The sequence below is a fragment of the Mobula birostris genome, chromosome 1 (assembly GCF_030028105.1).
Source record: "Mobula birostris isolate sMobBir1 chromosome 1, sMobBir1.hap1, whole genome shotgun sequence".
In the NCBI taxonomy this organism is placed as follows: Eukaryota; Metazoa; Chordata; class Chondrichthyes; order Myliobatiformes; family Myliobatidae; genus Mobula; species Mobula birostris.
Genome location: NC_092370.1, coordinates 127920753 through 127946966, shown reverse-complemented (window position 1 = coordinate 127946966; position 26214 = coordinate 127920753). Strand labels below are relative to the sequence as shown.

At 42.7% G+C, this 26214-nt stretch overlaps 1 protein-coding gene across 1 annotated transcript in view; it reads left to right on the top strand.

Annotated features, from left to right (window-relative positions):
- The window catches only part of LOC140199571 (uncharacterized), a 254277-nt gene that overhangs the window by 128292 nt on the left and 99771 nt on the right, over positions 1-26214 (top strand). The window contains exons 14-15 of the mRNA XM_072261873.1: positions 12787-12840; positions 21970-22023. Coding sequence (XP_072117974.1) covers positions 12787-12840; positions 21970-22023 — 108 coding nt within the window. The remainder of the gene's footprint in view (positions 1-12786; positions 12841-21969; positions 22024-26214) is intronic.

The following is a 26214-nucleotide window of genomic DNA, read 5'->3' as shown; positions in this document are numbered from 1 at the left end:
TAAAGGATGCACCTAACAGCAGTGGGACCTGTGAGGTGTTAGTGAACAAGGCCAGCAGCAGACTATCCCCTTAATTCACAGTATTTCAGGACTGGGACTGGATTAGAGGAAAAGTGAGGAGGATAAACTGAGTCAAACCAGATACAAAAAGTGGTAACAGAAAGTGTGGAGGGAGGGGAGAGGGGAAAGCAATGTGAGCTTTCTGTGAGCTTTGCAGCCTTTTGCCCTGCTATATGCTGAACTGAGACCAAGGCTCTGGGCCTACTCCAGCTGCTCTGCGTTCCTATGTATGGACTCAATTTGGTTCAGAATACTGTTGCTTGCTTTTATGATTTGCATGATCTGTGTTTCTTTTCCCTCTTTCTCTGTACATTGGGTGTTGGCCTTTTTTTAAGTGGGTTCTTTCAGGTTTCTTTGTGGCTGCCTGTAAGCAGACTAACCTCAAGGTTGTATAATTTATAGACACTTGGATTATAAATGTACTTTGAATTCTTTGATTCAGTAAAAGAAATATATATAATTTTACATTTAGTAATATTTATATATCAAAAAGATTATTTTGCAGGCAAAAGTGAAACTCAAAAGCTTTAAGCAGTCCTCTTCCTGTGTCAGTGAGTTTAATTAATATAACATTAACAATTATACTGTTAAAAAGACACCAGGGTCGATGCTGTTGTCGTTGGTAGAGCCATTGGCCTGCAGTTTTTTAGCGCGAGTTTTGGAAAAGAAAACAGCAAGATCAATCAGTTGATTGCATTCCTGCAATATTTGAGTGCTTGGCACTTGGGAAGGTTAGGTTTAAGTGGAGTGGCCATTGTTGGAGTGGATCAGTGTTAGTGGCTTTGGCTGAAGAGGCTTAAGTGAGGAGAGGCAAAGGCTGAGGTAGGTTTCTGGTAAGTTTCCTTCTTTCTCTGTCTTTCACTGGCCGGTGGTGTAGTGAGAATGGGCTAGGGACAGCAGTGTGTTCTTCATGTAGGATTTGGGAGTTCTCCCTGATAACTAGATCCAGCTGCAGCTCCTTACAAGCAGTAAGGAGGCACAATGAGGAACAGATGGGGAAGCAAAATGTGGATGGGTGCAAAAGGAACAGGGTTGTGGTCATGGGTGATTTCAGCTTCCCTAACATTGATTGATATCTCCCTTGTGCAAAAGGTTTAGATGGAGTGGAATTTGTTTAGTGTGTCCAAGTAGCTTTTCAGCCACAATGTATAGACAGGCAGGCTGACTGCAGGAAAGGCCTTACTGGATCTGATGCTAAGCAATGAACCATGTCCAGTGTCAGATCTCTCAGTGGATGAGCATTTCAGAGACAGTGACCATAACTATCTGACCTTTACTACAGCCTTGGAACAGACTATATAGGACAGTATTTAAGACCATAAGGCATAGGAGCAGAATTAGGCCATTTGGCCCATTGAGTGTGCTCCAGCATTCCATCATAGCTGATTTATTATCCTTCTCAATTCCATCCTCCTGACTTCTCCCCATAACCTTTGATGCACTGACTAATCAAGAACCTATCAACCTCTGCTTTAAATATACTGATTGACTTGGCTTCCGCAGCTGTTTGTGGCACTGAATTCCACAAATTCAGTACCATCTGGCTAAAGAAATTCCTCAACATCTCTGTTCTAAATGGACATCCCTCTATTCTGAGGCTGTGCCCTCGGTCCTATACTTCTGCCACAGAAGGAAACATCCTCCTCACATTCACCCTATTCAGACCTTTCAATACTTGATAGATTTCAATGAGATCCCCCTTCACTCTTCTAAACAACCGTGAGTACAGACCCAAAGCCATCAAATGCACCTCATACATTAACCCATTCATTCCTGAAATCATTCTTGTGAACCATCTTGGGTCCCTCTCCAATGGCAACACATCTTTTCTTAGGTGAGGGGCCCAAAACTCCATGTAGGGTCTGACCAACGCCTTATAAAGTTTCAGCATTATATTCTTGTTTTTATATTCTGGTCCTTTTGAAATGAATTCTAACATTCCATTTGCCTTCCTCACCACCAACTCAACCTGCAAGTTAACCTTTAGGAAGACTTGCACGAGGACCCCCAAGTCTCTTTGCAACTCTGAGTTTTGAATTTTCTCCCTATTTAGAAAGTAGACTCTGCTGGGTCTCAATACCACCCTCAGCAACTGGATACTGGACTCCTTAATAGTAAGGCCACAGTCAGCCCATGTGGGCAGCAGTGCCCCTCATCCCACTACACCAAGCATTGGCACTCCCTGTGTCGCAGGATCCAGCTCAAACCATGTCATCAAGTTTGCGGATGATACAACAGTGGTCGGCCTTATCAAGAACAATGATGAGATTAAGTATAGAGGAAGTGGAGCGGCTGGTGGATTGGTGTGCAAAGAACAGTCTAATCCTGAGCATGGAGAAGATAAAGGAAATCATTGTGGGCTTCAGGAAGGTGCAGATAAGCCTTCCGCCTCTGTGAATACTGACTCCTCCCTAGGAAGAGTTAAGAGCACAATGGTGCCTGGGAATTCACATCATGGATGACCTCACCTGGTCCCTTAATATCACCTCCCGAAACAAGAAGGCAGAGCAGTGCCTCCACTTCCAAAGAAGGTTGAGGCAAGCAAGGCTCCTCCCTCTACCCCCAGCCCCTACATCTTAACTGCATTTTACATTGAGAGCATCCTGATAAGTTGCATCTCCATCTGGTATGGGAGCAGTCGAGCATCGGATCAGAAATCCCTACAAAGGACTGTGAGAACAGCTGAGGGGATCATAGGGGACCATCCATCGGGGACATTTATCAGGAGTGCTGCAAACGCAGGACCATAGAATTATCAAGGATACCATCCATCCATCCGGCATCTTCTTTGACTCTCTACCATCAGGCAGGAGAACATGATGCATAAAAACAAGAATGGTCAGGATGAGAAAAAGTTTCTTCCCCCAGGCCATTAGGCTTCTGAACTCCCTGCTGTATTGTATTTGAAGTGTCACTGGTTAGTCCTGTTCTGTACCTTACAATATTTAATGTTAATGCACTTTAGTTTGCTATTTATGCATGACTCATCTGTAGATTTTATCCTTACCTTCACAAGTTATCGTGTGTTGTATGTGTTATGTGTTCTTCTGTGCTTTACATCCTGGTTCAGAGAAACGTTGTCTTGTTTCTATATATTATGTTTTTATATGTTATATACATGTATGTAGTTAAATGATAATAAACTTGGCTGGATGTGACTTGACCACTGATGTCAGACTAACCTGCCTATAACTTCATTTCTTCTGTCTCCCTCCCTTCTTGAAGAGTGGAGTGATATTTGCAACTTCCAATCCTCCAGAACCATTCCAGAATCTAATGATTCTTGAAAATTGTTACTCTACTGCCACAATGTCTTCAGCTTCTTTCAGATCTCTGGGATGTACCCCGTAGTCCAGGTGATTTATCTACCTTCAGACCTATCATCTTCCCAAGCACCTTCTCCCTAGTTATAGCAACAACACTCACTTCTGCCCCCTGACACTCTCAAATTTCTAGCATACTGCTAGCGTCTTCCACATTGAAGACTGACGCAAAATGCTTATTAAGTTCATCTTCCATTTCATAGTCCCTATTACTGCCTCCCTGGTGTAATGTTCCAATGGTCCAATATCCACTTTGGCCTCTCTTCTGTTCTTTATATAAGCTGAAAAAACTTCTGGTATCCTCTTTTATATTATTGGCTAGCTTATCTTCATATCTTGTCTTTTCTCTCTTATGGCTTTTTAGCTGCCCTCTGTTTCTCCAAGCTTCCCAATCCTCTAACTTCCTGCTAACTTTTGCTATATTATATGACCTCTCTTTTGTTTTTGTGCTGACTTTGACTTCCCTTGTCAGCCAAGGTTGCCTCATTCTTCCTTTAGAATACTTCTTCATCTTTGGGATGTACCTAATCTGCACCTTCTGAATTGCCCCCAGAAAATCCAGCAATTGCTTTTCTGCCATCATCTCTGCTAGTGTCCCCTTCTTTGGCCAGCTCCTTACTCATGCCTTTGTAGTTCCCATTATTCCATGGTAATACTGATCTTAGTCCAAGTGTATTTTTAACTCTTTTGTTCTGGACACCAGTGACTACCAGGAATAGTCTGGATGGCAACTGGGAATAGTCTGGTGACAGCGTGGAGAGACAGCGGACAGCCAGGGTAGACTGGCACCGGGGGTGTCAGGATTGGCAGACCAGGCACCAGCTCAGAAGAGCACCCACCTCTTGAAGCTTCTAGTTTATACGGGGAAACATACCCTCGGGGTCCTCCGAGAGGGAGGGAGAATGATGGACCCAATGGGACGGATACAGTTAATTACAGGGAACGACTACGACCAAGAGCTAGGATAAGAGGCTCTGAATGTCCAGTGTGTTGGTGTGGGAAAGCGTTTTCCAGCATTAAAGGTGTACGAATCCACCAAGCAAAGTTGAGGTGCTATTCCATCCCAGTGGATGAAGATGAGATTACTTTACCAAGCATAGGTGATGTGGTCTTTTCAACCACTGATTCACAAGCCACAGCAATTCGCTCTGGAGAGAGGCATCATACTCCAGGTCAGATGAGAGATAACCCAGGTCAGGTTTCAGACCACAGTACCCAGGTAGATCCTTCGCATGATGGCGGTGGTGAGGAGGTAGGGAAGAGGGAGGTCAAGTGGCCAGCAATGGCAGATGAGAAGGCTTAGTGTGTGTTTGATGAGGATATCAGTATGATGTTGAAGAACACTCTCAGGGGAACATCAAAGAGAAAGTTGGAAGTGATGGGCAATTTGATTTATGATGTTGGAAAGTACAGGTTTGGTTTGGTTGAGTTGAAGAAAGCAAAGCCTACACAGCAACCAAGCAGGCACCAGAAGGAGATTAGTAGGTTGAGGAGAGAGCTTAGATTGTTGAGACAGAGGTGGAAGGTAGCAAGTGAGGGTGACAAGCCAGGGCTTGCTGATCTCCGAGAGCATTTTCGAATAAAGTTAGCATCACTCTGTCGTGCAGAGTCACAACGTAAAAAGAGAAAGAAGAGAGAGAAGGCAAGAAAGTCGTTCTTTGAGAACCCTCATGAGTTCACAAAGAAACTGTTTGAACAAAGTAAGAGTGGGCAGCTTAACATCTCTAAACAAGAACTTGAGGATCACCTGGCAAGCACTTACTCTAACGAACAGCAGGAGGCTCCTTTGCTTGACATTTCAGGGCTTGTGAATCCTACCAAGCCAGGAGTGAAGTTCGATCTGTCAGAACCCAAACTGGCAGAAGTCGAACGGTTCATCAGGAAGGCAAGGTCAGGCTCAGTGCCAGGACCTAATGGAGTGCCGTATAAGGTGTTCAAGAAGTGTGAAGAGCTGAGGAAATACTTGTGAAGATTGTTAAAGGTGGTGTGGAGACAAGGTGTTGTTCCTTTGTCATGGAGTGAGGCTGAAGGAGTATACATCCCGAAGGAAGAGAATTCTTCTACATTGAATCAGTTCCGACCAATTTCACTCCTGAATGTAGAGGGGAAGATTATGTTTGGCTTTCTGGCAGAAAGAATATCTTCATTTGTGATAGAGAATGGATTGGTAAATACATCTGTGCAGAAAGCAGGAATACCAGGCTTCCCTGGCTGCCTTGAACATTCTAGTATGATATGGCATACATCCAGGAGTCAAAAAGGTTGAGAATAAATCTGGCTGTAGTTTGGCTTGATCTGGCAAATGCATATGGTTCTGTTCCCCATGTCCTGATTGAGTTTGCGATGGAATTCCTATGGATTCCTGCTAAGGTGAGGAACTTTGTTATGCGGTCCTGCAACGATTTCTGGATGAGGTTTTCCACTCAGCAGTTTACAACTCGGTGGCAGAGCTCGGATGTTGGAATCCCAATGGGATGTGTGATTTCACCCATCCTTTTTGTGTTAGCCATGGAGGTCATTGTGAGGACTGCAGAATCAGTGGGACCAGGTGTCGCACTTGATGGCGGAAGGGAGTTACCACCAATACAAGCGTTCATGGACGATCTCACCCTTTTGGGTCCCAGCACGGAGGCAGTGGAAAATGTACTATCTAGACTCGAGGAGCTCATGGATTGGGGAAGAATGAAGTTCAAGACCAAGAAGTCAAGGAGCCTTGTTCTTAGGATAGGAAAGCTGGTTGACTTTCATTTCACCCTTTGTGGAGAGGAGATTCCATCCATTCAGGACCAATCAGTTAAGAGCCTTGTGCGATGGTACACAGAGGAGCTGAGAGACACCAAGAGGGTTCAAGAGACAGGAGAACAGATCAATAGAGGTCTGATGTCTGTTGACAAGTGTGGCTTGCCTGGCAAGTTGAAGTTGTGGTGCTTGCAGTATGGACTGATGCCATGGATAATGTGGCCACTAACTGTCTATGAAGTGGCAATGTCCCATGTTGAGGCAATGGAACGGAAGATCAACAAGCATGTGAAAAAGTGGCTTGGAGTACCAAGCAGCCTCACCAATGTTGCAATCCACAGTAGCCAGACAAAGTTTACCATCCCAGTGCAATCCCTTGTTGAAGAGGTCAAGGTTGCCAAGGTAAGATCATTCTTGATTCTTCGAGACTCAAAAGACCCTGTCATCAAGAATACCCAGCCAAATGTGAGATCAGACAGGAAGTGGTCAGCCCGTGTAGCAGTTGATGAGGCAGAGTCTAGACTGAAGCACAAGGAGACGGTTGGGACTATCCAGTTAGGCCACCAGGGACTTGGGTGGACAACCCACAAGTGGTGGTCACCTTCTACAGGTAAGGAGTGCCGTGAGCTTGTAACACAAGAAATACGAGAGGTAGAAGAGGAGAAGAGGTTAGCTAAAACAGCTGGCCTGGCCAAACAAGGGGCTTGGACTTGGTGGGAAAGTGTTGAGCAACGACATCTATCTTGGAATGTTCTGTGGCAGATGGAACCGCTCCGTATTTCTGTTCTATGCAGAGCAGCGTACGATCTGCTCCAAACACCTGCCAACCTCAGCACCTGGTATGAAGATAAGACAGGCAGGTGGGCTGCTTGTGGCGAGAAGGGAACACTTCAACATATTTTGAGTGCATGCAGAGTCAATCTTTCCAGCGGCATGTACACTTGGAGACATAACAACGTTCTCAAAGTTGTAACAGAAGCAGTTGAGCAGAGAGTACTGCAGCACAACTTATCTCATGCACCATGCTGCACAGAACATCGCATATTATTTGTGAAAGAAGGCTCCAAGTCAAGGGTGTACAGCACAGGCTCACGATCAAGCATACTTTCTTCAGCCAATGATTGGTGTGTCAAGGCTGACCTGGACGGGAAAGGCAGTTTCCCGGAGCAAATAGCTTTCACAACATTGCGTCCAGATATAATCGTATGGTCTGACACCAGTAGAGAAGTGGTTATTGGTGAACTCACAGTCCCCTGGGAAGACAACATCGATGAAGCCCATGAGCGCAAGTTAACCAAGTATGCAGAATTAAGATCAGAGTGCAGAGACAGAGGGTGGAAGGTCTCATGCTATCCATTTGAAGTAGGCTGCCGTGGGTTTATTGCGTTCACTTTCCAGAAGTGGCTGCGTGACCTTGACCACTAGAAGGGAGATCAAGTCAACCAGCAGGGCTGTAGCTGAGGCAGCAGAGAAAGGATCAGCATGGGTGTAGACCAAGTATGTCCAGAGGGGCAGATAGTCAGACAGTGTATACATATCTTGCAAACCCTTCAGTAGTTGCATAGACACCTGAAGAGCAGACTATCTGTTGGATGAAAGTGACTGATAGAGGCAGATGCCAAGTTTTTAAGCTCACCAGTGGGAGGTGGTGCTTTAGCACTGCTGGCCCACCACCTCGAGGGAGTCTTGATCATAAGCGGGCTGAAACTCCTGAAGACAGGTGGCAGATCAACTGATGATCCCACTGGTAATAGCACAGGACAGTTAACATGTTAGTTCATGTGTATTTTTAACTCTAAGTTTGACTTTATCTTCTCTCTCTCCAGTTGCAGGGTGAATTCCAATACACATTGTAAGGTTTCCTTTACCTTAAGTTCCCTAATCAAATCTGGTTCATTACACAACATGCAATCCAAAATTGCCATCTCATAGGTATTCTTCAAATTCCCTCTCTTGGCATCTAGCACCAACCTGATTTTCCCAGTCTACCTGCATATTGAAATCCTCATGATTATCACAGCATTGTTGTGTTTATATGCCTTTTCTATCTCCCCTTGTAATTTGTAGCCCATTTCCTGGCTACTGTTCAAGGGGCCTGTATATACTGTAACTCCCATCTGTGTCTTTTTACCCTCGCAGTTTCTACCCACAAAGAGACTACAGTACCTCTTCCAATCCCATGTCACCTCTTTCCAAGAGTTTGATTTCAATTTTTTTGCCAACAGAGCCACTCTATTTCCTCTGCCTACCTGTCTGTCCTTTCAATACAATGTGTATCACTGGATGTTAAACTCCCCACTATGATCTTTCAGCCACTATTCAGTATTGCCCAAAACATTGTACCTGCTAATTTCTAACAGAGCTCTCAGATACCTTATTCCATATACTGTTTGCATTCAAATATAACACCTTCACTCCTGTATTCATCAACTTTTCCCCCCATATTGCACTTTATCTCATCCCATTTACTACAGTGTTGCCCTATCATCTGCCTTCCTCACAGTATGATCACACACTGCATATGTATGTATACCATCTGCCCCATCCTCAGCCCTATCATTCTGGTTCCCATTCCCCTGCAAAATTAGTTTAAACCCTTGCCAAAAGCTTTTACAAACCAGCCTGCAAAGAAAATTTCCACCTTGTGTTCAGGTGTGACCTATTCTTTTTGTACTCCCAGTTCCTTAGGGTTGTTTTAGTCACTGGCTACCTATTCCCTTTCTCTCTCCTCACAATCACGTGGTTACCTGTCTTCTGCAACTTAGGGTTGACTACACCCTGTTGTTCCTATCTATTCTCATTCTTCTACATGAGACGAAGGTCATTGAGCTGCACCTCCAATTCCTTAAAATGGTCTCTAAGGAGCTAATTTAATTGTGGGAGTGGAATTACGACACTATTAGGCAGGAACTTGGGAGCTTAATTCAGGAATGTTGTACTCAGGGAAATGCACAATGGAAATATGGACATTGTTTAGGAAGCACTTGCATGGGGTTCTTTATAAGTTTATCCTATTGATACAGGGGAAGGTTGGTAGGGGGTACAAGAAGAAGAAGGAAGCTTAAATAAGGTTCAGAAAGCAAGGATCAGGCAGGGCTCTAGATAATTACAAGGTAGCCAGGGAGGAGCTGAAGAATGGATTAGGAGAGAAGCCCTTGACGAGTAGAATTAAGGAAAACCCCAAGGTGTTCTACACGGTACATGTGAATACACGGTACATGTGAAGAAGAGGAGGATGACTAGACTGACGATAGGATTGATCGGGGATAGAAGAGGAAATGTTCCTGAAGTCGATGGAGATATGGGAGGTCCTTAATGAATACCTTGCTCCAGTATTCACCAGTGAGAGGGATATTGATGATTGTGAGGGTAGCGCAATATCAACTGATAGATTGGAACACCTTGACATTAAGAAAGAAGACCAGCATGAACTTTTGAAAAACATTAGGCTAGATGACTCCCCAGTGTTGATAGGATATACCCCAGGTTACTACGGCAAGCAGGGGAAGAGATTACTATGCCTTTGGCAATTATCTTTGCACTCCTACTGTCTTCAGAGATTTGTTCTGGAACTCCTGCACTTTGTGATTTTTATAAATGACTTGGATGAGGAATTGGAAGAGTTGGTTAGTAAGTTTGCAGGTGATATGAAGGTTGTGGAAATTGTGAGTAGGATAGAAAGTTGTCGTAGGATACAGTGGGATATTGACGGGCTGCAGAGCGGGTCTGAGAGGTGGCAGATGGAGTTCAATCTGAAGAAATATGAAGTGATTCATTTTGAAAGATCAAATTTGAAGGCAGAATACACGGTTAATGACATGATTCTTGGAATCCACATCTACAGATCTCTCAAAGTTGCCACACAGGTTGATAGGGTGGTTAACAAGGTAAGCGGTGTGTTGGCCTTCATTAGTCAGGGGATTGAGTTCAAGGCCGCGAAGTAATGTTGCAGTTCTGTAAAACTCTGGTTAGACCACTCTTGAATTATTGTGTTCAATAGTCCAACATAGATTGGGAGACGCTTCGCCAAGCATCTACGTTCCGTCGGCCAGAACAAGCGGGATCTGCCAGTGGCCAGCCATTTTAATCTCATTCTCATTCTGATATGTTCATCCATGGCCTCCACTGTCGGGATAAGGCCACACTTCGGTTGAAGGAACAACACCTTATATTCTGTTTGGGTAGCCTCCAACCTGATGGCATGAACATCAATTTCTCAAACTTCCAGTAATGCCTCCACCCCACACTTCTCCATTTCCCTTCCCCTTGTCCCTGTCTCTTGTTATCTCCTTGCCTGCCCATCGCCTCCCTCTGGTGCTTCCCCCGCCCCCCCCTTCTTCTTTCTTCCATGGCCTTCTGTCTCTTTCACCAATCAATTTCCCAGCTCCTTGCTTTATCCCTCCCCCTCCAAGTTTCATCTATCGCCTGGTGTTTCTCTCTCCCCTCCCCACACCTTTCAAATCTACTCCTCAGCTTTTTTTCTCCAGTCCTGCTGAAGGATTTCAGCCCGAAACATTGACTGTACTCTTTTCCATAGATGCTGCCTGGCCTGCTGAATTCCTCCAGCATTTTATGTGTGTTATTGTGCTCAGTTGTGGTTGCCTCATTATAGGAACGATGTAGAGGCTTTAGAGAGGGTGCAGATGAGATTTCCCAGGATGATGCTCAGATTAGAGAGCATGTCTTGTGAGGATCGGTTGATTGAGCTGAGGCTTTTCTCTTTGCAGTGAAAGAAGGTGAAAGGTGACTTAATAGAGGTATACAAGGTGAAAAGATTGACTTTCCCAGGATGGAAATGGCAAATATGAGGAGGCATAATTTTTAGGTGATTGGTGGAAAGTATAGAGGGGATGTCAAAGTAAGTTCTTTACACAGGGTGATGAGTGTATGAAACACATTGTCAGGGATGGTGATAAAGGCGGATACATTAGAGACATTTAAGAAACTTCTAGAGAGATCCATGGATGATAGAAAATTGGAGGACTGTGTAGAAATGAATGAATGATTAGATTGATTTAAGAGTAGATTAAAAGGTTGGCACAATATTGTGGGCTGAATTGTCTGTACTGTGCTGCAATGTTCTATGTTCTAAAACCAGATTGCTGTGTGTTCCAAACAGAGATGCAATTATGGCGAATTCTACAAAACTATAGGGAAGCTGAGGGTGAATGTCATTTGTGCCAATTTTCATCTCGATGTAGCTCTCCTTCCCTTGAGCTTGCTTCCCAGTTTGCATATTAATAGAGAGCTACATGAAATTGGTGTTTTTTGAGAGCAAGATTATGACGTGGTTGATGTTACTGGCCACAAAGCCAATGCAATTGTATAATAATATTTGGACTTCACCAGTTTACTTTGATAGTAAGGAGAAACTCAATATTGCATGTTGACAGGGAACCAGTTAATGCTTGTATTATTTACTGGCAGTACAGAATGTTTTTCTGTTGTGCTTTTAAGTGGATGACTGTGGTTTTAATTCCCTGCACTTGAAGCAGTTACGAAGCATAAATCATCACAGTCTTTTCAGGCAGGCAAAAGTGCTTGCTTGCTATTCCAGACTTTAACTTCAAAATACTACAGATGCCTTAAATCTGAAATGTAAACTGAAATTCCTCGTGTTTGCTGGAAACTCAGCAGGTCAGTCAGCAACTGTGGAAAGGGAAACAGTCAGAACTGTCCTGTTTTGGTTTAATTAAAATTCTCCGTGAAATGTTTGTCTTGTAAAACTAATCTCTAATGAGACCATAATGGACGACGTTCAGCAAGCAATATTCACGTGCACGTATTGTCCCACATAACTTCACAGGAGCATTGTCAGACAAAATATGGCAAAGACCACATGCTAATTAGTCAGGATAGGTGAGTAACTGCTACGTCAGGGTCATGATAAGTTTAATTTATTGCACTGATCTCTGTAGTTACCTTAAAATAAGTGTTTAATTGTGCATATCGACCACCCTCACTAAGATGGACTTGGGTAATAACTTGTTTAGGGATGGTCATTGCGCAAGGGAAATCATGTCTCTCAAGTTGAGTTTTTTGAGGAGGTGACCAAGAGGATTGTCAAGGGCAGTACAGTATATGTTATCTATGTGGACTTTAACGAGCCATTTGACAAGGTTCCACATGGTAGGCTGATGCAAAAAGTTATATCGCATGGGATCCATGAGCTAACCAACTAAATGCAAAATTTACTTTGTGGTAGGAGTCGGAGAAATGGTAGTGAAGGGTTATTTTACAGATTAGAAGCCTGTGTTATGTCTGGGGTGCAGGAAGCTGATGGTGACCTTATCAATATTTATAAAATCATGAGGGGCATAGACATAATGAATGGTCAGAGTCCCCCCCCCCACCCCACCCCAGTTCTGGAGAACCAAAAACCAGGAGAGAGCAGAAAGGTTTAAAGAACACCTGAGGGGTAACTTTTTTCTTGTGTTTGGAGTGAGCTGCCAGAGGAAGCTATAGGGTGGATGCAATCACAATGTTAAAAAGACATTTGGACAGGTATATAGGATAGGAATAGTTTAGAGAAAGGTTGGCAAAGCATGGGCAAATGCCATTATCCTAAATATTCACCTTGGTTGGCATGGATGAGTTAGATCAGAGGGGCCTTTTTCTATGCTGTATGACTTTGTAACTAAATTATGAATCTATTTCATTTCAGGGTAGCAGAGGTGAACAAGGAAATCCTGGCTCTCCTGGGCAACATGGTCTTTCAGTAAGTGTATTTAAGGTCACGATTGTCTCTCAAGGAAATGATGGATTACTTAGTTTGTCAAAATCTGGTAAAGTTATGGCATTTTTGCTGCAAATCAGATTTTTTATAATGGCACATGTTGGAAAACTGCTAGTTTTGCTTCCAGACAAGGTATTTTCACAGCCTATTCCTGAAATACTGCAATTGTTATTATAATTTAGACCTCAGGATATCTCTAGGTACGTGAATACGGTCCCTGTTGCCTGTTTTGTATTTTCACAATTTCATGACTTATTTATGGTCGACCATCATTTGATCTGCATCTGTGGTATGCTTTTGTAACGGAATAAATCATTTAAGTTCACCACAGATTGTCTGCAGGATACAACAGGGATCTGTCCCTATCAACTGTTGATAACGTGAACAGTGTGGAAGTTAGAAATGTGGCCAGGAACCAATAGATGCCTCCAGCACCCAGAAGGTCCAACCCACACTGTCAAGTCAAACTAGAGTTTCTAGACAGTATTGGGACCTAGAGGCAAAAAAAAAAATAAAATTTAAAAGGAATAGTAAGAATCCACTGATAGACCGGATGGAACCCACTGCCTGAGTGCTGCTTCTGCCTGGAACATCGGGAGGACCCAGCAGCATCACAGCAGCAGTCCGGGAACAGCGTTGAAATCTGCAGTAAGATGCTGAACTTTAAGTAACTTTAGAGACTTTTTCATGGAAAAGAGCACTGCTGTCACTGTGTTAGTGGTCAGCTCTAGCTTCATGTCACGGGGATCATCGCGCGCAGGCGCTGCTGGGAAATGGTGCGAGGTTTAAGGAGAGCTCGGGAACCTTCGGAAAGGCACAAATTTTGTAGTTTGTATGCATTGTTATTTGCTTAACTTGTTCTACCTCAGTGCACTGTGTAATGATTTTATCTATAGGAATGGTATGCATGACGAGTTTTTCACATGTCTGTACATGTGGCAACAATAAACCAATGCCAGTTCCATTTCCTTTTAAGATCCCAGCAGTGTCATGTAGATCACCCACTCCTCAAATTTCTCCACTTCCAAAAGTTCAAGGTTAGATAGTAATTTCTCTTATCCTTGAGTTGTTGTCGTGAGTAGTCATGGTTGAGAAAGACCATTTTGACCATTTCAATTCATTATACAAGGATAACTTTGACAGCTATCTCCCTAGCATCTGCAGAATATTTTGTGTCCCTAGTTCTTCCATGTATTAAAACATTTGTGGTGTTTCCTGATGCAAGACATAAATATACAAGATGCTTTTTGCAGGTTTAATGTTTATACTGAGGTCATTGTTCTACAAATGAAAAAATCCATTCCATTTGCAAACCTTCAGGAAGTAACTCAACTCCTAACATTCCCAGGCTTTTCCAACATCTACAGTACAAGGCACCAAAGCAGGAGCATGATTCAAAGATCAAGGAAATTTATTATCGAAGTACATATATGTCACCATATACAGTCCTGAGATTTGTATTCTTGTGTGCATATCCAGTAAATTCAAGCAACGTAATAAAATCAATGAAAGACCGCAGCCAACGGGATGGATAAACAACCAATGTGCAAAAGACAACAAATTGTGTAAGTACAAAAGAATAAATAAATAAGCAATAATATGGAGGACAGGAGATGAAGAGTCCTTGAAGGAGAGTCCATAGATTGTCCATAGTTAAGTGAAGTTATCCCCACTCGTTCAAGAGCATGATGGTTGAGGGCTAATAACTGTTCCTGAACCTGATGATGTGAGTCCTAAGGCTCCTGTGCCATCTTCCTGATGGCAGCATTGAGAAGAGAGCATGACTTGGGCAGTGCGGGTTCCTAACGATGGATGCTGCTTTCCTGCGACAGCGTTCCATGTAGATGTGTTCAGTGGTGGGGAGGTGGTTGTTATAGCACCAGTCAGCAGGTTTTCAGTCTCCCTCCTATATGCTGATTTGTCACCACCTTTGATTCATCCTATCATCAGCACACTTGAATAGAGCATTGGAGCTGCACTCAGCCACACACTCACAAGTGTAAGGTGAGTAGAGCAGGGTCTAAGCACACAGCCTTGTGGTGCACTTGTGCTGATGGAGATTGTAGAGGAGATATTGCCAATCAGGAATGACTAGAGTCTGCAAATCGAGGATCCAATTGCACAAGGAAGTATTGAGACCATGTTCTTGTAGCTTATTGATTAGTTTTGAGGGGATGATGGTATTGACTACCAAGCTGTAGTCGATAAAGCTCATCCTGATGTATGCACTTTGCTGTGCTTATGTTCCATGATTGAGTGACAGCCAATATGATGGTATCTGTTGTGTACCTATTGTGCTGGTAGGCAAACTGGAGTGGATCCAAATCGCTTCTCAAGTGGGAGTTGATATGATACCAACCTCACAAAACACTTCATGACAGTGGATGTAAGTGCTACTGCATTATTGTCATCGAGGTAGGTTACTATGTCCTTGGGCAATGTTATAATTGAAGCCTGCTTGAAGCAGGTGGTCACTTCATTCTGCTGAAGCAGGAGTGTAAGGATATCAGTGAACGCTCCAGCCCGTTGGTCAGCACAGGTCTTTAGTACTTGGCCAGTTACTCAAAGCCAGCCGGTTGCTTTCCGCGTGTTCACCCTCTTGAAGGATAGTCTCACGTCGGTCTCAGAGACTGACATCACAGGTTCATTGGGGGGTGGGTGTGGAAGGTTGTGAAGGTTACTCCATGTTTTGACAGTCAAAGAGAGCAGAGAAGGCATTAGGTTCACCTGGGAGTGAAGCCCTGTTGTCAGCTATGTTGCTTGGTTTCACTTTGTAAGAGATAATAGCATTCAAGCCCAGTCACAGCCGTTAAGCATCCTTCAAAAATTCAAAGTTAGTCTGAAATTGCCACTTTGCCTGTGAGATGGCTTTCCAGAGATTGTGCCTGGACCTCGTATCTGTCTCAGTTGGCAGACTTGAACGCCTCTGATCTGGCCCTTAGCAGATTGTGGATCTCATAATTCATCTAGGGCTTCTGTTTGGGGAGGACAGAATGATTTGGTGGGGACACACTCATCAATGACTGTTTCTTATACAGTCTGTGATAATCGTGATGTATTCATTCAGTTCTTCTGATGAGTCCTTGAACACAGCCCAGTCCACCAACTCAAAGCAATCACATTAGCCACTTCTCTGCCTCCCACGACCACTTCTTTCTTGTCCTTATCTCAGGCGCTTTGCTCTTTAGCCTCTGCCTGTATGCAGATAGGAGGAGGACAGCCAAGTCATCTGATTTCCCGTATTGAGGTCTGGGCATGGAATGGTAGGCATTTCTAATCTCAGTAAAGCAATGGTCCAGGTTTTGGGACCCCTGGTGCTGCAGGTTTTATACTGATGGTAATTGACAGTGATTTCTTCAAACAAGCCTGATTGAAATCACTGACTATGATTTGAAATGTGTTTGGGTGGACTGTTTCTTGTTTGGTGATGGCAGCATTCAAGATCTCGAGTGGCTTATTACCATCTGCTTTTGGTGGTATGTGAACTGCAGTCAGAATCATGGAGAAGAACTCTTTTGGTAAGAAGAATGGTTGGCACTTAACCTTTTGATGTTCCAGGTGGGGGGAACAAGAGTACGACAAAATCGTTACATTGGAGCACCACAAACTTTATCATGAAACACACATCCTCACCTTTTGCCTTCTCTGAATCAGTGGTTTGGTCCATCCCATGTATCGAGAAGCCTTTGGGTCTTATCATTGGCAGTGTCCAGAGTGACCCATGTCTTCATGAAACAGAGTGCAGCAATTCCTCATTTCCCTCTAATACAGCAATCTTGCCCCAAGGTCCTCAGTCATATTCTCCAGTGACTGCACATTTGTTAACAAGATGCGGGGGAGAGGGAATCTCATTTCTCTGCATTTCAGCCTGACTTGGTGTCCATCCCTTCTTCCTCACTTCTGGTCATGGCAATATACTTTCATCCGTATAAAGGTGCCGCACCTGCATGCTTGAGAGTTAAGTCTGCAGAGTCCTTCAGAAGATCATGAAATCGCTAGTTCATTAAGGTGGTTCAAAAGTGTGCTGCTTAGAATGAAATTGCATGCTGCAGATTGCAGTGAGAGTAATTCAAAAGAAGTATATTTAGAAGTTTTATAAGCAGCCCGCAGTATGCTGCCGTGGTTCACTGGAGCCATCGTGATGATATACCCTGAATAAGTGCACTTTCAATGACTTTTAATAAGTTCCACATCAAAAAGCTGGTTCACCCCTGCCCACACCCACTCTGCTCTCACTCTGGATAGCATAGCTAACATGACAGTAAATGCATTAAACAAATCTAGCAAATGATGATTAATACATTATAGTACAATAAATAAATATTCCAGAAGCAAGAGAAAAACATTTCCATCTTTTTTGCCAGAGTCAAATATTGTGTGTGAGATTGATGCTGTTTTGTACTCAACTCCATATTTCATCCCATTAACTTTGTGGAGTTCAATCGATGAAAGTGAGAACTAGCCACTGAGGCTTGTGCATACTTTTAGTGGTAGCAACCATAAAGGAAATCCTTTGTCTTATCGGACAGATCTTCAACTTAGTTCCCAGTCCTGCTCACTACTCTCCTATACCCACCAATCACCCCCACACCAACTTGCCCTGGACATGTGAGATGTTGCAGAATTATCCAGTCAGCTACTGTAGGTGTCTCAGCCTCAGGTGGTGTATCCTGAGGCCCTGTCACCCCAACAATCCTTCTGAGAGCAGAAGCATTTTACAAAAAAAGTGCTATTTTTACAGTTGCCAAAAGAAAAAAATGGTTGAAGAACTAGAAATTAATTAAAACATAAAGTACTAGTCCCACCTGTATTGACCATTTCACTCAGAAACAATGGCTACATGCGTTTTTTTTTTGTTTTACTCCAGCATCCCTGGTATAAGCTCCTCATCCCTCTACATCCACACTCCACCCTTGGTCTCTCTACTGAGTCCAGCAGATCATGAGTGCTGATGCTCTCCCCCATCGTCCAGCTCCATTCCAACTTCTCCATTTCAATGCACAGGTGTCGAAGTTGGTGAGTGGTGGAGAGCTGGCACCCTGAGTCGAACAGCCTCAGTCATTGTACTGAGTGTAGTATATTTAATATTTCAGTAATATTTCAGCATTGTAAATATATTATTTGATAAAGCATTTTTTGTTTACATAATTCATGATGGATTATATGTAAGAAGTACATGAATGGCATACATCAGCACTAACAAAGAAGAAAAATAAGTACTCAAGTATCCGGGCTCCTGCATTTTTCTTTAAATTAGTTTCTGGAGTTACAAAACATTAACAGTGCTGATGAGGAAGTTTTAAAATGAACCGAAGATAACTACCTACTGTACCAGCATGTTTTTCCTCGGAAAGGAAGAAAAAATTTTGAGTCTTTTTTTAAGAAAGGCAGAAAATAGACTAAGTTAACAAGCAACAAGTGTGACCGGGGGTTCATGGTCAGTAAGTACTGGGAGATAATAATTTTTTTAAAATGGAGAAATGGTAAGCTACATTGAAAAGATAGACATGTTTGATTGCACAACAGATAACTGGATGATGTATACCGAAGAAATTGAGTAGTATTTTGAAGCAAATGAAATAGCAGATTGAAAAGCTAGTGTCAGTATTGTTGACTGCAAAAGTGGGAAAGCATGCAGTTTGCTTAGAAGTTTAAAGTGTTAAGTCCAACCAAACCAGCCGATATAAGCTTTGCTGATATTATGATCGCAATGCAGGAGCATTTAAAATCTAAACCATTGTTGATTGCACAATGCTTTAAGTTTCATAAGCAGAATCAAAAGGAAGGGGAGTCCACTTCAGCTTACGTGGTTGAATTGAAGAAATTGTCTGATGGGCTTAATGATGTACTAAGGGGTCATTTGGTTTGTGGAATCTTGCAAGAAAGCATTCAAAACTGGCTCCTAACTAAAGCACAACTCATATCTAAAAGAGCAGTTGAAATTGGTGTATCAATGGAAACAGCAGCCAGAGATGCAATTGAATTGCAATCAGGAATGAAAGTGAGCATGAACAAAATTGCAACGTCTAAACAGAAACCCGCCCTGGTGAATGAATTATGTTACTATTGTGGCAGGGGCTCCCATACACCAGACCAATGGAAGTTTAAAGACTAACTGCAGAAAATCAACAAATTAGGACACATTCAAAGAGCATGTCAGGCAGAAAAAATAAATGGACTGCATAGGGAAGAGAAAAAGATAATGTTAAGTTGCAGTTTCAAAAAGAGCAGTAATCTGCATGCCATTGATTAAAAATCTGATAATGATGAGAACGATATAGGACTAGGTTAGCCTTGAGATTTACAATGTGAAATTTAACAAGAGACAAGTAACATGGCTTACATCAGAAGTGAGTGGCAAATTAATTAAAATGGAACTGGACACTGGCTCAGCTGTTTCAGTCATTCCACAAAATGAGCTTGAGTGGCCTTTTAGCTGAACTACGCAAATATACAACTAAGGACTTATACTGAAGAAAGATAACTCCTGTGGGAATGATTAGATTAGATTAGATTAGATTCAACTTTATTGACATTGTGCCAAGTACAGATATAAAGCCAATGAAATGCAATTAGCATCTGACCAGAAATGCAAAGAATAGTGTTATTTACAAAATAACTGCGAATTAAAAAAAGTGCTGCAGTACACAAATATAAAAGTACTGAGACAGTACAATACAGATGCAGTACTGCTTAGTGCTGTCAATGACATTCATAGCAGTGAAATACAACAACCAACAAACCACATTGGGCTTGCATGTGGTAAAAACAGGAGGGCCAGCATTGTGGAGCTGTGAATGGCTGCAACAATTACAATGTGATTGGAGATCCATCCACCATTTGCATGCTACATCCCCTGCAACAGAGTCAACTGAAAGCAAATTAAGAAAGATGCTGGATTGTGCCACAGCATTGTTCAAGGATGCTATTGGAAAACTCAAACATAACAAAGGTAAAATAGTACTTAATGAAAATGCCACACTTGTGTTTTATAAAGCCCATCCAGTTCCTTATAACATCTATGATAAAGTAGCCAGCGAGCTAGCTCACATGGAGGCTGAAGAAATTCTTTCCAAGGTTGCGAGGAGTCCATGGGCAACGCCACTGGTCCCTTATTTTTGGAGTAGCATCTACACCTGCAGTCTGGCAGAAAGCTATAGACCAAGTACTGCAAGGTTGCCCAGGCATTTAGTGTTTACCTGGATGACAAGGAATATCTCCAAAATCTCAAGACAACGTTTAAAAAGATCAGAAGATTGCGCACTCAGACCATGATGCAACAAATGTGAATTCTTTCAAACAAACATCACTTACTGTGGTCACACCATTGACACACAAGAATTTCACAAGTGTGCTGAGAAAATTCAAGCAGTGGTGGATGCCCCATGACTAAAGGAAGTGTCACAGTTGCAATCCTATTTAGGATTTGTCAATTACTATAACAGATTCCTGCCAAACTGGCTACTGTACTCCACATCTTGAAATCATTACTACAGATCGGGAAGAAATGGCAATGGACAAAGCCGTATGAGCTCGCTTTTTAAAGTGACAATTACTAGATTGATTTCAAGAGGACAATTAATCATGGAAATGCTGATGGATTGTCCCATTTACCATTGGAAAATGAAATACCTAAAAAATTACAAAAGATGACACTCCTCTTGTTGTGAGTTCCCTAATGGAAATTGAAAGTCTTCCTAATATGGCTGAGATGATCCAAAGGGAAATAGAAAAGACCCACACTGTCTCAGGTCTGTATGGCAACCCAAAATGGCTGGAATGTGCAGCAAAAATTCCAATTCCTCCGTTTTTACCAGCACTGGAATGAACTTGCCCTTGATGGGGACAACAGGAATTCTGCAGATGCTGGAAATTCAAGCAACACACATCAAAGTTGCTGGTGAACGCAGCAGGCCAGGCAGCATCTGTAGGAAGAGGTGCAGTCAACGTTTCAGGCTGAGACCCTTTGTCAGTCCTGAAAGTTGCGTTCACCAGCAACTTTGATGTGTGTTGCCCTTGATGGGGGTTGCCTTATATGGGGATTGAGAGTTGTTCTATCATTCAAGCTGAGAGCTAAAGTGTAGGAGGAGTTACATGCTTGTCATTTAGGCATGGTCAAATATTGTCTGACTACATCACAGCCTGTTATAGAAACACCAATCCCCTTGAATGGAAAATCCTACAAAAAGTTAGGATATGGCCCAGTCCATTGCAGATAAAGCCCTCCACACCATGGAACACATCTACACAAAGCGTAGTTGCAGGAAAGCATCATCCATCATTAGGGACCCCCATCACCCAGGACATGCTCTCTTCTCATTTTTGCCATCAGGAAAAAGGTACAGGAGCCTCAGGACTCTCACCACCAGGTTCATGAACAGTTATTGCCCCTTAACCGTCAGGCTCTTAAACCAACGATAACTTCATTCAACTTCACGTGCTCATCACTGAAATGTTCCCACAACCTATGGACTCACTTTCGAGGACTGTTCATCTCATGTTCCTGATATTTATTGCTTGCTTGCTTGCTTGCTTATTTATTTATTTATTTATTTATTTATTTTCTTTTTGTATTCCCACAGCTTGTCTTTTGCACACTGGTTGAAAGCCCAAGTTGATGTGGTCTTTCATTAATTCTAGAATGGTTGTTATTCTCTGATGTATTTATTGTGTATGCCTGCAGGAAAATGAATGTCTGGGTAGTATATAGTGACATATATGTTCTTTGATAATAAATCTACTTTGAACTTTATTTAGGGTAGGGGGTTCCCAACATGCAGTTCATGGTCACCTTGGTTAATGGTAGTGGTTCATGGCCTAAAAGAATGAGAACCCCTGATTTAGGGGAACATCTTGGATTAATGTAATTGGATGCATTCAAGGACCAGTGAATGAGGGGGTAACAGAGGGTTTGATGGCAGATGAAGAAGGCTGGAAAAAGCTTGTGTGTTCATGAGTGCTGGTGTGGACTGATCAGGCTGAATGGCCTTTCTCTTAGCTGCTAAGCATTGTTAAGATTAAAATGTATTGAAAGGAAAAATGTGTACAGAGCATCATATAAAATCAGTTATTTTGTCATCTTGACAGCAAATCTACATTATTTGCTTTCAGGGAGGGCCTGGGGTTCCAGGAGTAAATGGACATCCGGGACCACCTGGTTTAAAGGTAGGATACATTTTATGTTATCTCTAAATATAGTGTTGTGGTACCTGGTTCCAATTTTGAATTTTTCTGTTATTCTTATATATAACTTCGAGCCAAGCACTTCTTGGCAGTTTAGTGGATACGGATAAAACTGGAACTTCACTATGGGTAGGACAGATGTCTAAGTTACATAAGATGTTATATAACAAGAAGTGTCTATTAAACTTTGCACCAGAGATTTAACTTTTATTGGATTGCATTTTGAAAATCAGTGAACCACACAAAGATATTTGATGGCCCAAATGATTACCCTGCTTGGCACATTATACACTTATACAGTTGTGTGGTGTCGTTGTATAAAAGTGGAAAATCAACCAACTTGTAGGAAGAGTAAAGGTTCTGCAATTAATGTTCCTCCTTTTCCCATTTCTAAACAGTTTAATAGTTTGGTTTAAAAGTTTCTTTCTAAATCATATTTATCCAACTGGCAACTCCATGAAGAGCCAATGTACTTTTCTTTTTACATGCAAACCAAATCAAAATATTATAGTTGTCTGGCAGCAGAGTTCTCACCTCTAACTTTCTGTCTTGTTTGAATGAAGGAACTACATCAGGTGGTTTTTGGCAACAGTTGAACTTTTCCCAAGTTTTGGCTACACGTATTCACATTATTGAGCAATATTGAAGGCAATTAGATGCCAGAGGGTCGAGATAGTGGAACTTGGTGCCATATGGAAACAATAAAAAAAGAGTGTGGAAAGAGGCGAGATTGGATTAGAGCAACACACACAAAATGCTGGAGGAACTCAGCAGGTCAGGCAGCATCTATGGAAATGAATAATCAGTCGACGTTTTGGGCCAAGACCCTTCATCAGGACTGGAAAGGAAGGGGAAGAAGCCAGGATAAGAAGGTGGGGGAAGGGGAAGAAGAACAAGCTAGAAGGTGAGAGGTGATGCCGGTGCCATTTGAGTGGGGGAGGGGGGATGTAGTAAGAAACTGGAAGGTGATAGGTGGAAAAGGTAAAGGGCTGAAGGAGAAAGAATCTGATAGGAGAGCAGAGTGGACCATGGGAGAAAGGGAAGTGGGAGGTGCATCAGGGTGAGGCGAGAGGCAGGTAACAATAAAGGTAAGATGGTGGGGCCAGAGTGGGGAATTGAAGAAGAGGGAAGGAGGAGGGAGAAAAATTACTGAATATCAGAGTAACTGATGCTCATGCCATCAGGTTGGAGGCTGCCAAGGTGGAATATGAAGTGTTGCTCCTCCAACCTGAGAGTGACCTTAACATGGCAGTAAAGGAGTCCATAGACTGAAATGTCAAAATGGGAATGGAGATTGGAATTAAAATGGTTGGCCACCGGGAAATCATGCATTTTGCAGATGGCGCGAAGGTGCTCTACAAAGTAGTTCCCTAATCTATGTTGGGTTTCACCAGTGTGGAGCAGGCTGCAAAGTGAGCACCAGATACAGTTGATGACCCCAACAGATTCACAGGTGAAGTGTTGCCTCACCTGGAAGGACTGTTTGGGGCCCTGAGTGGAGGTGAGGAAGGAGGTGAATGGGCAGATGTAGCATTTCCTCTCCTTGCGGGAATAAGTAGCAGGAGGGAGATTCTTAGGGAGGGATGAGTGGACAATGAAATCACAGAGGGAGTGATCCCCCTGGAAAGCGGAGAATGGTGATGGGGGCGGGGGAATGTCAAGATATTTTTAGTCCGGTTGAAGTTAGTGTAAGTTGTAGAGAATGGTGTGCTGGATGAGAAGGCTCTCATGGGCTAGGAGGTGAGGACAAGAGGAACTCTATCCCAGTTAAGGTGGTGGGAAGGCTTGATCTCCTTCCTCTCCCCTCACCTTCTTATTCTGGCTTCTTCCTCCTTCCCTTCCAGTTCTGATGAAAAGTCTAGGCCCTGAAATGCTAATTGTTTGTTTTTGTTCCATAGATGCCTGAACTTCTGAGATCCTCCAGGTTTTTTCTACGTGTGTTGCTCTGGGTTTCCAGCATCTGCAGAACCTCTTGTGTTTATGATTAGCGAAATAGTTTGATGGGGTGACATGTTTTTATGTAGAAGAAGATATAATGAGAAAATTGTATTTTTGAAGCTTTGTGAGAGACAGGTCATTGAAATCAAGGCTCCTCACCAACTAGTGACACCATAATATTTATGCTAAATCAAGTGAGATTGCTGACTGAATGACTTATCAGTTAATGTGAATTATCGGTTAACTTGAATGACCTTGTCACCTGTTTTTTTTTCAAAGCACAAACTAAGATGAACACTTGGATATATGTATACTTTAAGTAACATATCCCTTACTAATTAATCTGATGAATATATATTTTTCACCATATGTAATGATGTGTCAATGTAATCAAATAATTTGTTAGAAGGTGCATATCTGAAGGGAACTTTGCTTTTGGAAAATGGCTACTCTGAGATAAAGCAAAAATCATATTTAGATCGTTGAATGGTTGTGTGGTTGATGTGCCAGTTTCATTATTTAACAGCTATTACTCACATTCTCTCCTGGTTTTCAAATTATCCTTTGATGTGTTTTGTGCATTAAGGTCCCACTTGAAAGATTGTTTTCCTTCCTCTTTTACTGGCTATGCTAACTTGTGGAGATATTAGTCCAAATGTAGTTAACCTATTCAAAGTGTCTGTGACGAAAGCCCGTCACTAACTACGGACGGCACATGGCGCACTCGGTGAAACACTCATCCCCAGCAGTAATAGTGACTGGGTCTGAACCAGAGCTGCTGCATGGAGCTGTCTCATATAGAGACAGCAGCAACCTGCACAGGTGTGCAGATGGCGGAGGATACCATCTTTAATTGGATAATTGAGTTAATTAGCTTTTGGCTGGTCTAGGGGGAGGGGCTTAGCTGTTATAAACCTCAGGTTACCAAGGCTTTGGGGTTAGTTTTATTTGGTGTTTAGTCTGAGGGTGGCTATATATATTGCTTTCCCCCTCCGGTTTTTGGCTGGTTTTGAGGTAAATAAAAGTACATCAATTTATTATTGCGACTCAAGTCATCTGGTTATTTTTCTTAAACAATTGACCCACAGTTTATTGTGACAGTGTCCTTCCTCTGATTTCAGAAGCATGTTGATCTTCCTGAGTGAAGGTTAACTTCAATGATTTACAGAATAAGGGGCAGCTCATTTAGATTTGCGATCAGGGGAAACTTCTTCAGAGAATGGCTAAACTTTAGAATTCTCTGCCCCTGAAACCTGTGAAGCCTCAGTACTTGGGTTTGTTCAAAACAGTTCTGTAGAATTGCCTAATGCCACAATAGGTCTATGGCAGACACAATCTCGATGGCTCTTCACGTGGCCTTAGATCACCTGGACAGTACAAACAACTGTGTCAGGACTATAGCTCAGCATTCAGCTGCATAATTCCTACAGTCCTGATCAAAAAGCTACAGAGCGTGGTCCTCTGTACTTCTCTCTGCAATTGGATCCTCAACTTCCTAACCGGAAGACCACAATCTGTGTGGATTGGTAATAAGATCTCCTCACTGATGATCAACACTGGCACACTTCAGTATGTTTAGTCCACTTCCCTACTCTCTCTACACCAGTAACTGTGTGGCTAGGCACAGCTCAAGTGCTATCTATAAACTTGCTGATGATATAACAATTGTTGGCAGAATCTCAGATTGAGACGAGAGGGCGTACAGGAGTGAGATATACCAGCTAGTTGAGTGGTGTCACAGCAACAATATTGCACTCTATGTCAGTAAGACCAAAGAGCTGATTGTGGACTTCAGGAAGTGTAAGAAAGGAGGGCACAAACCAATCCTCATGGAGGGATCAGAAGTGGAGAGAGTGAGCAACTTCAAGTTCCTGAGTATTCATATCTCTAAGGATCTATGTGGTCCCAACATATCGTTGCAATTATAAAGAGGGCAAGGCAGCAGCTATATTTCATTAGGAATTTGAAGAGATTTGATTTGTCACCTAAAACACTTGAAAACTTCTGCAGATGTACCGTGGTATGGGGGCGTGGGGGGGGGGGGTGGTGGCGGAGGCTACAGCATCAGATTGATAGTAGTCACAGAAAGTCGTAAAATTAGTCAGCTCCATTATGGGCACTAGCCTCCGTAGTATCCAGGACACCTTCAAGGAGCGGTGCCTCAGAAAGGCGGTGACCATCGTTAAGGACCCCCATCACCAAGGACATGCCTTCTTCTCAATGTTACCATTAGGA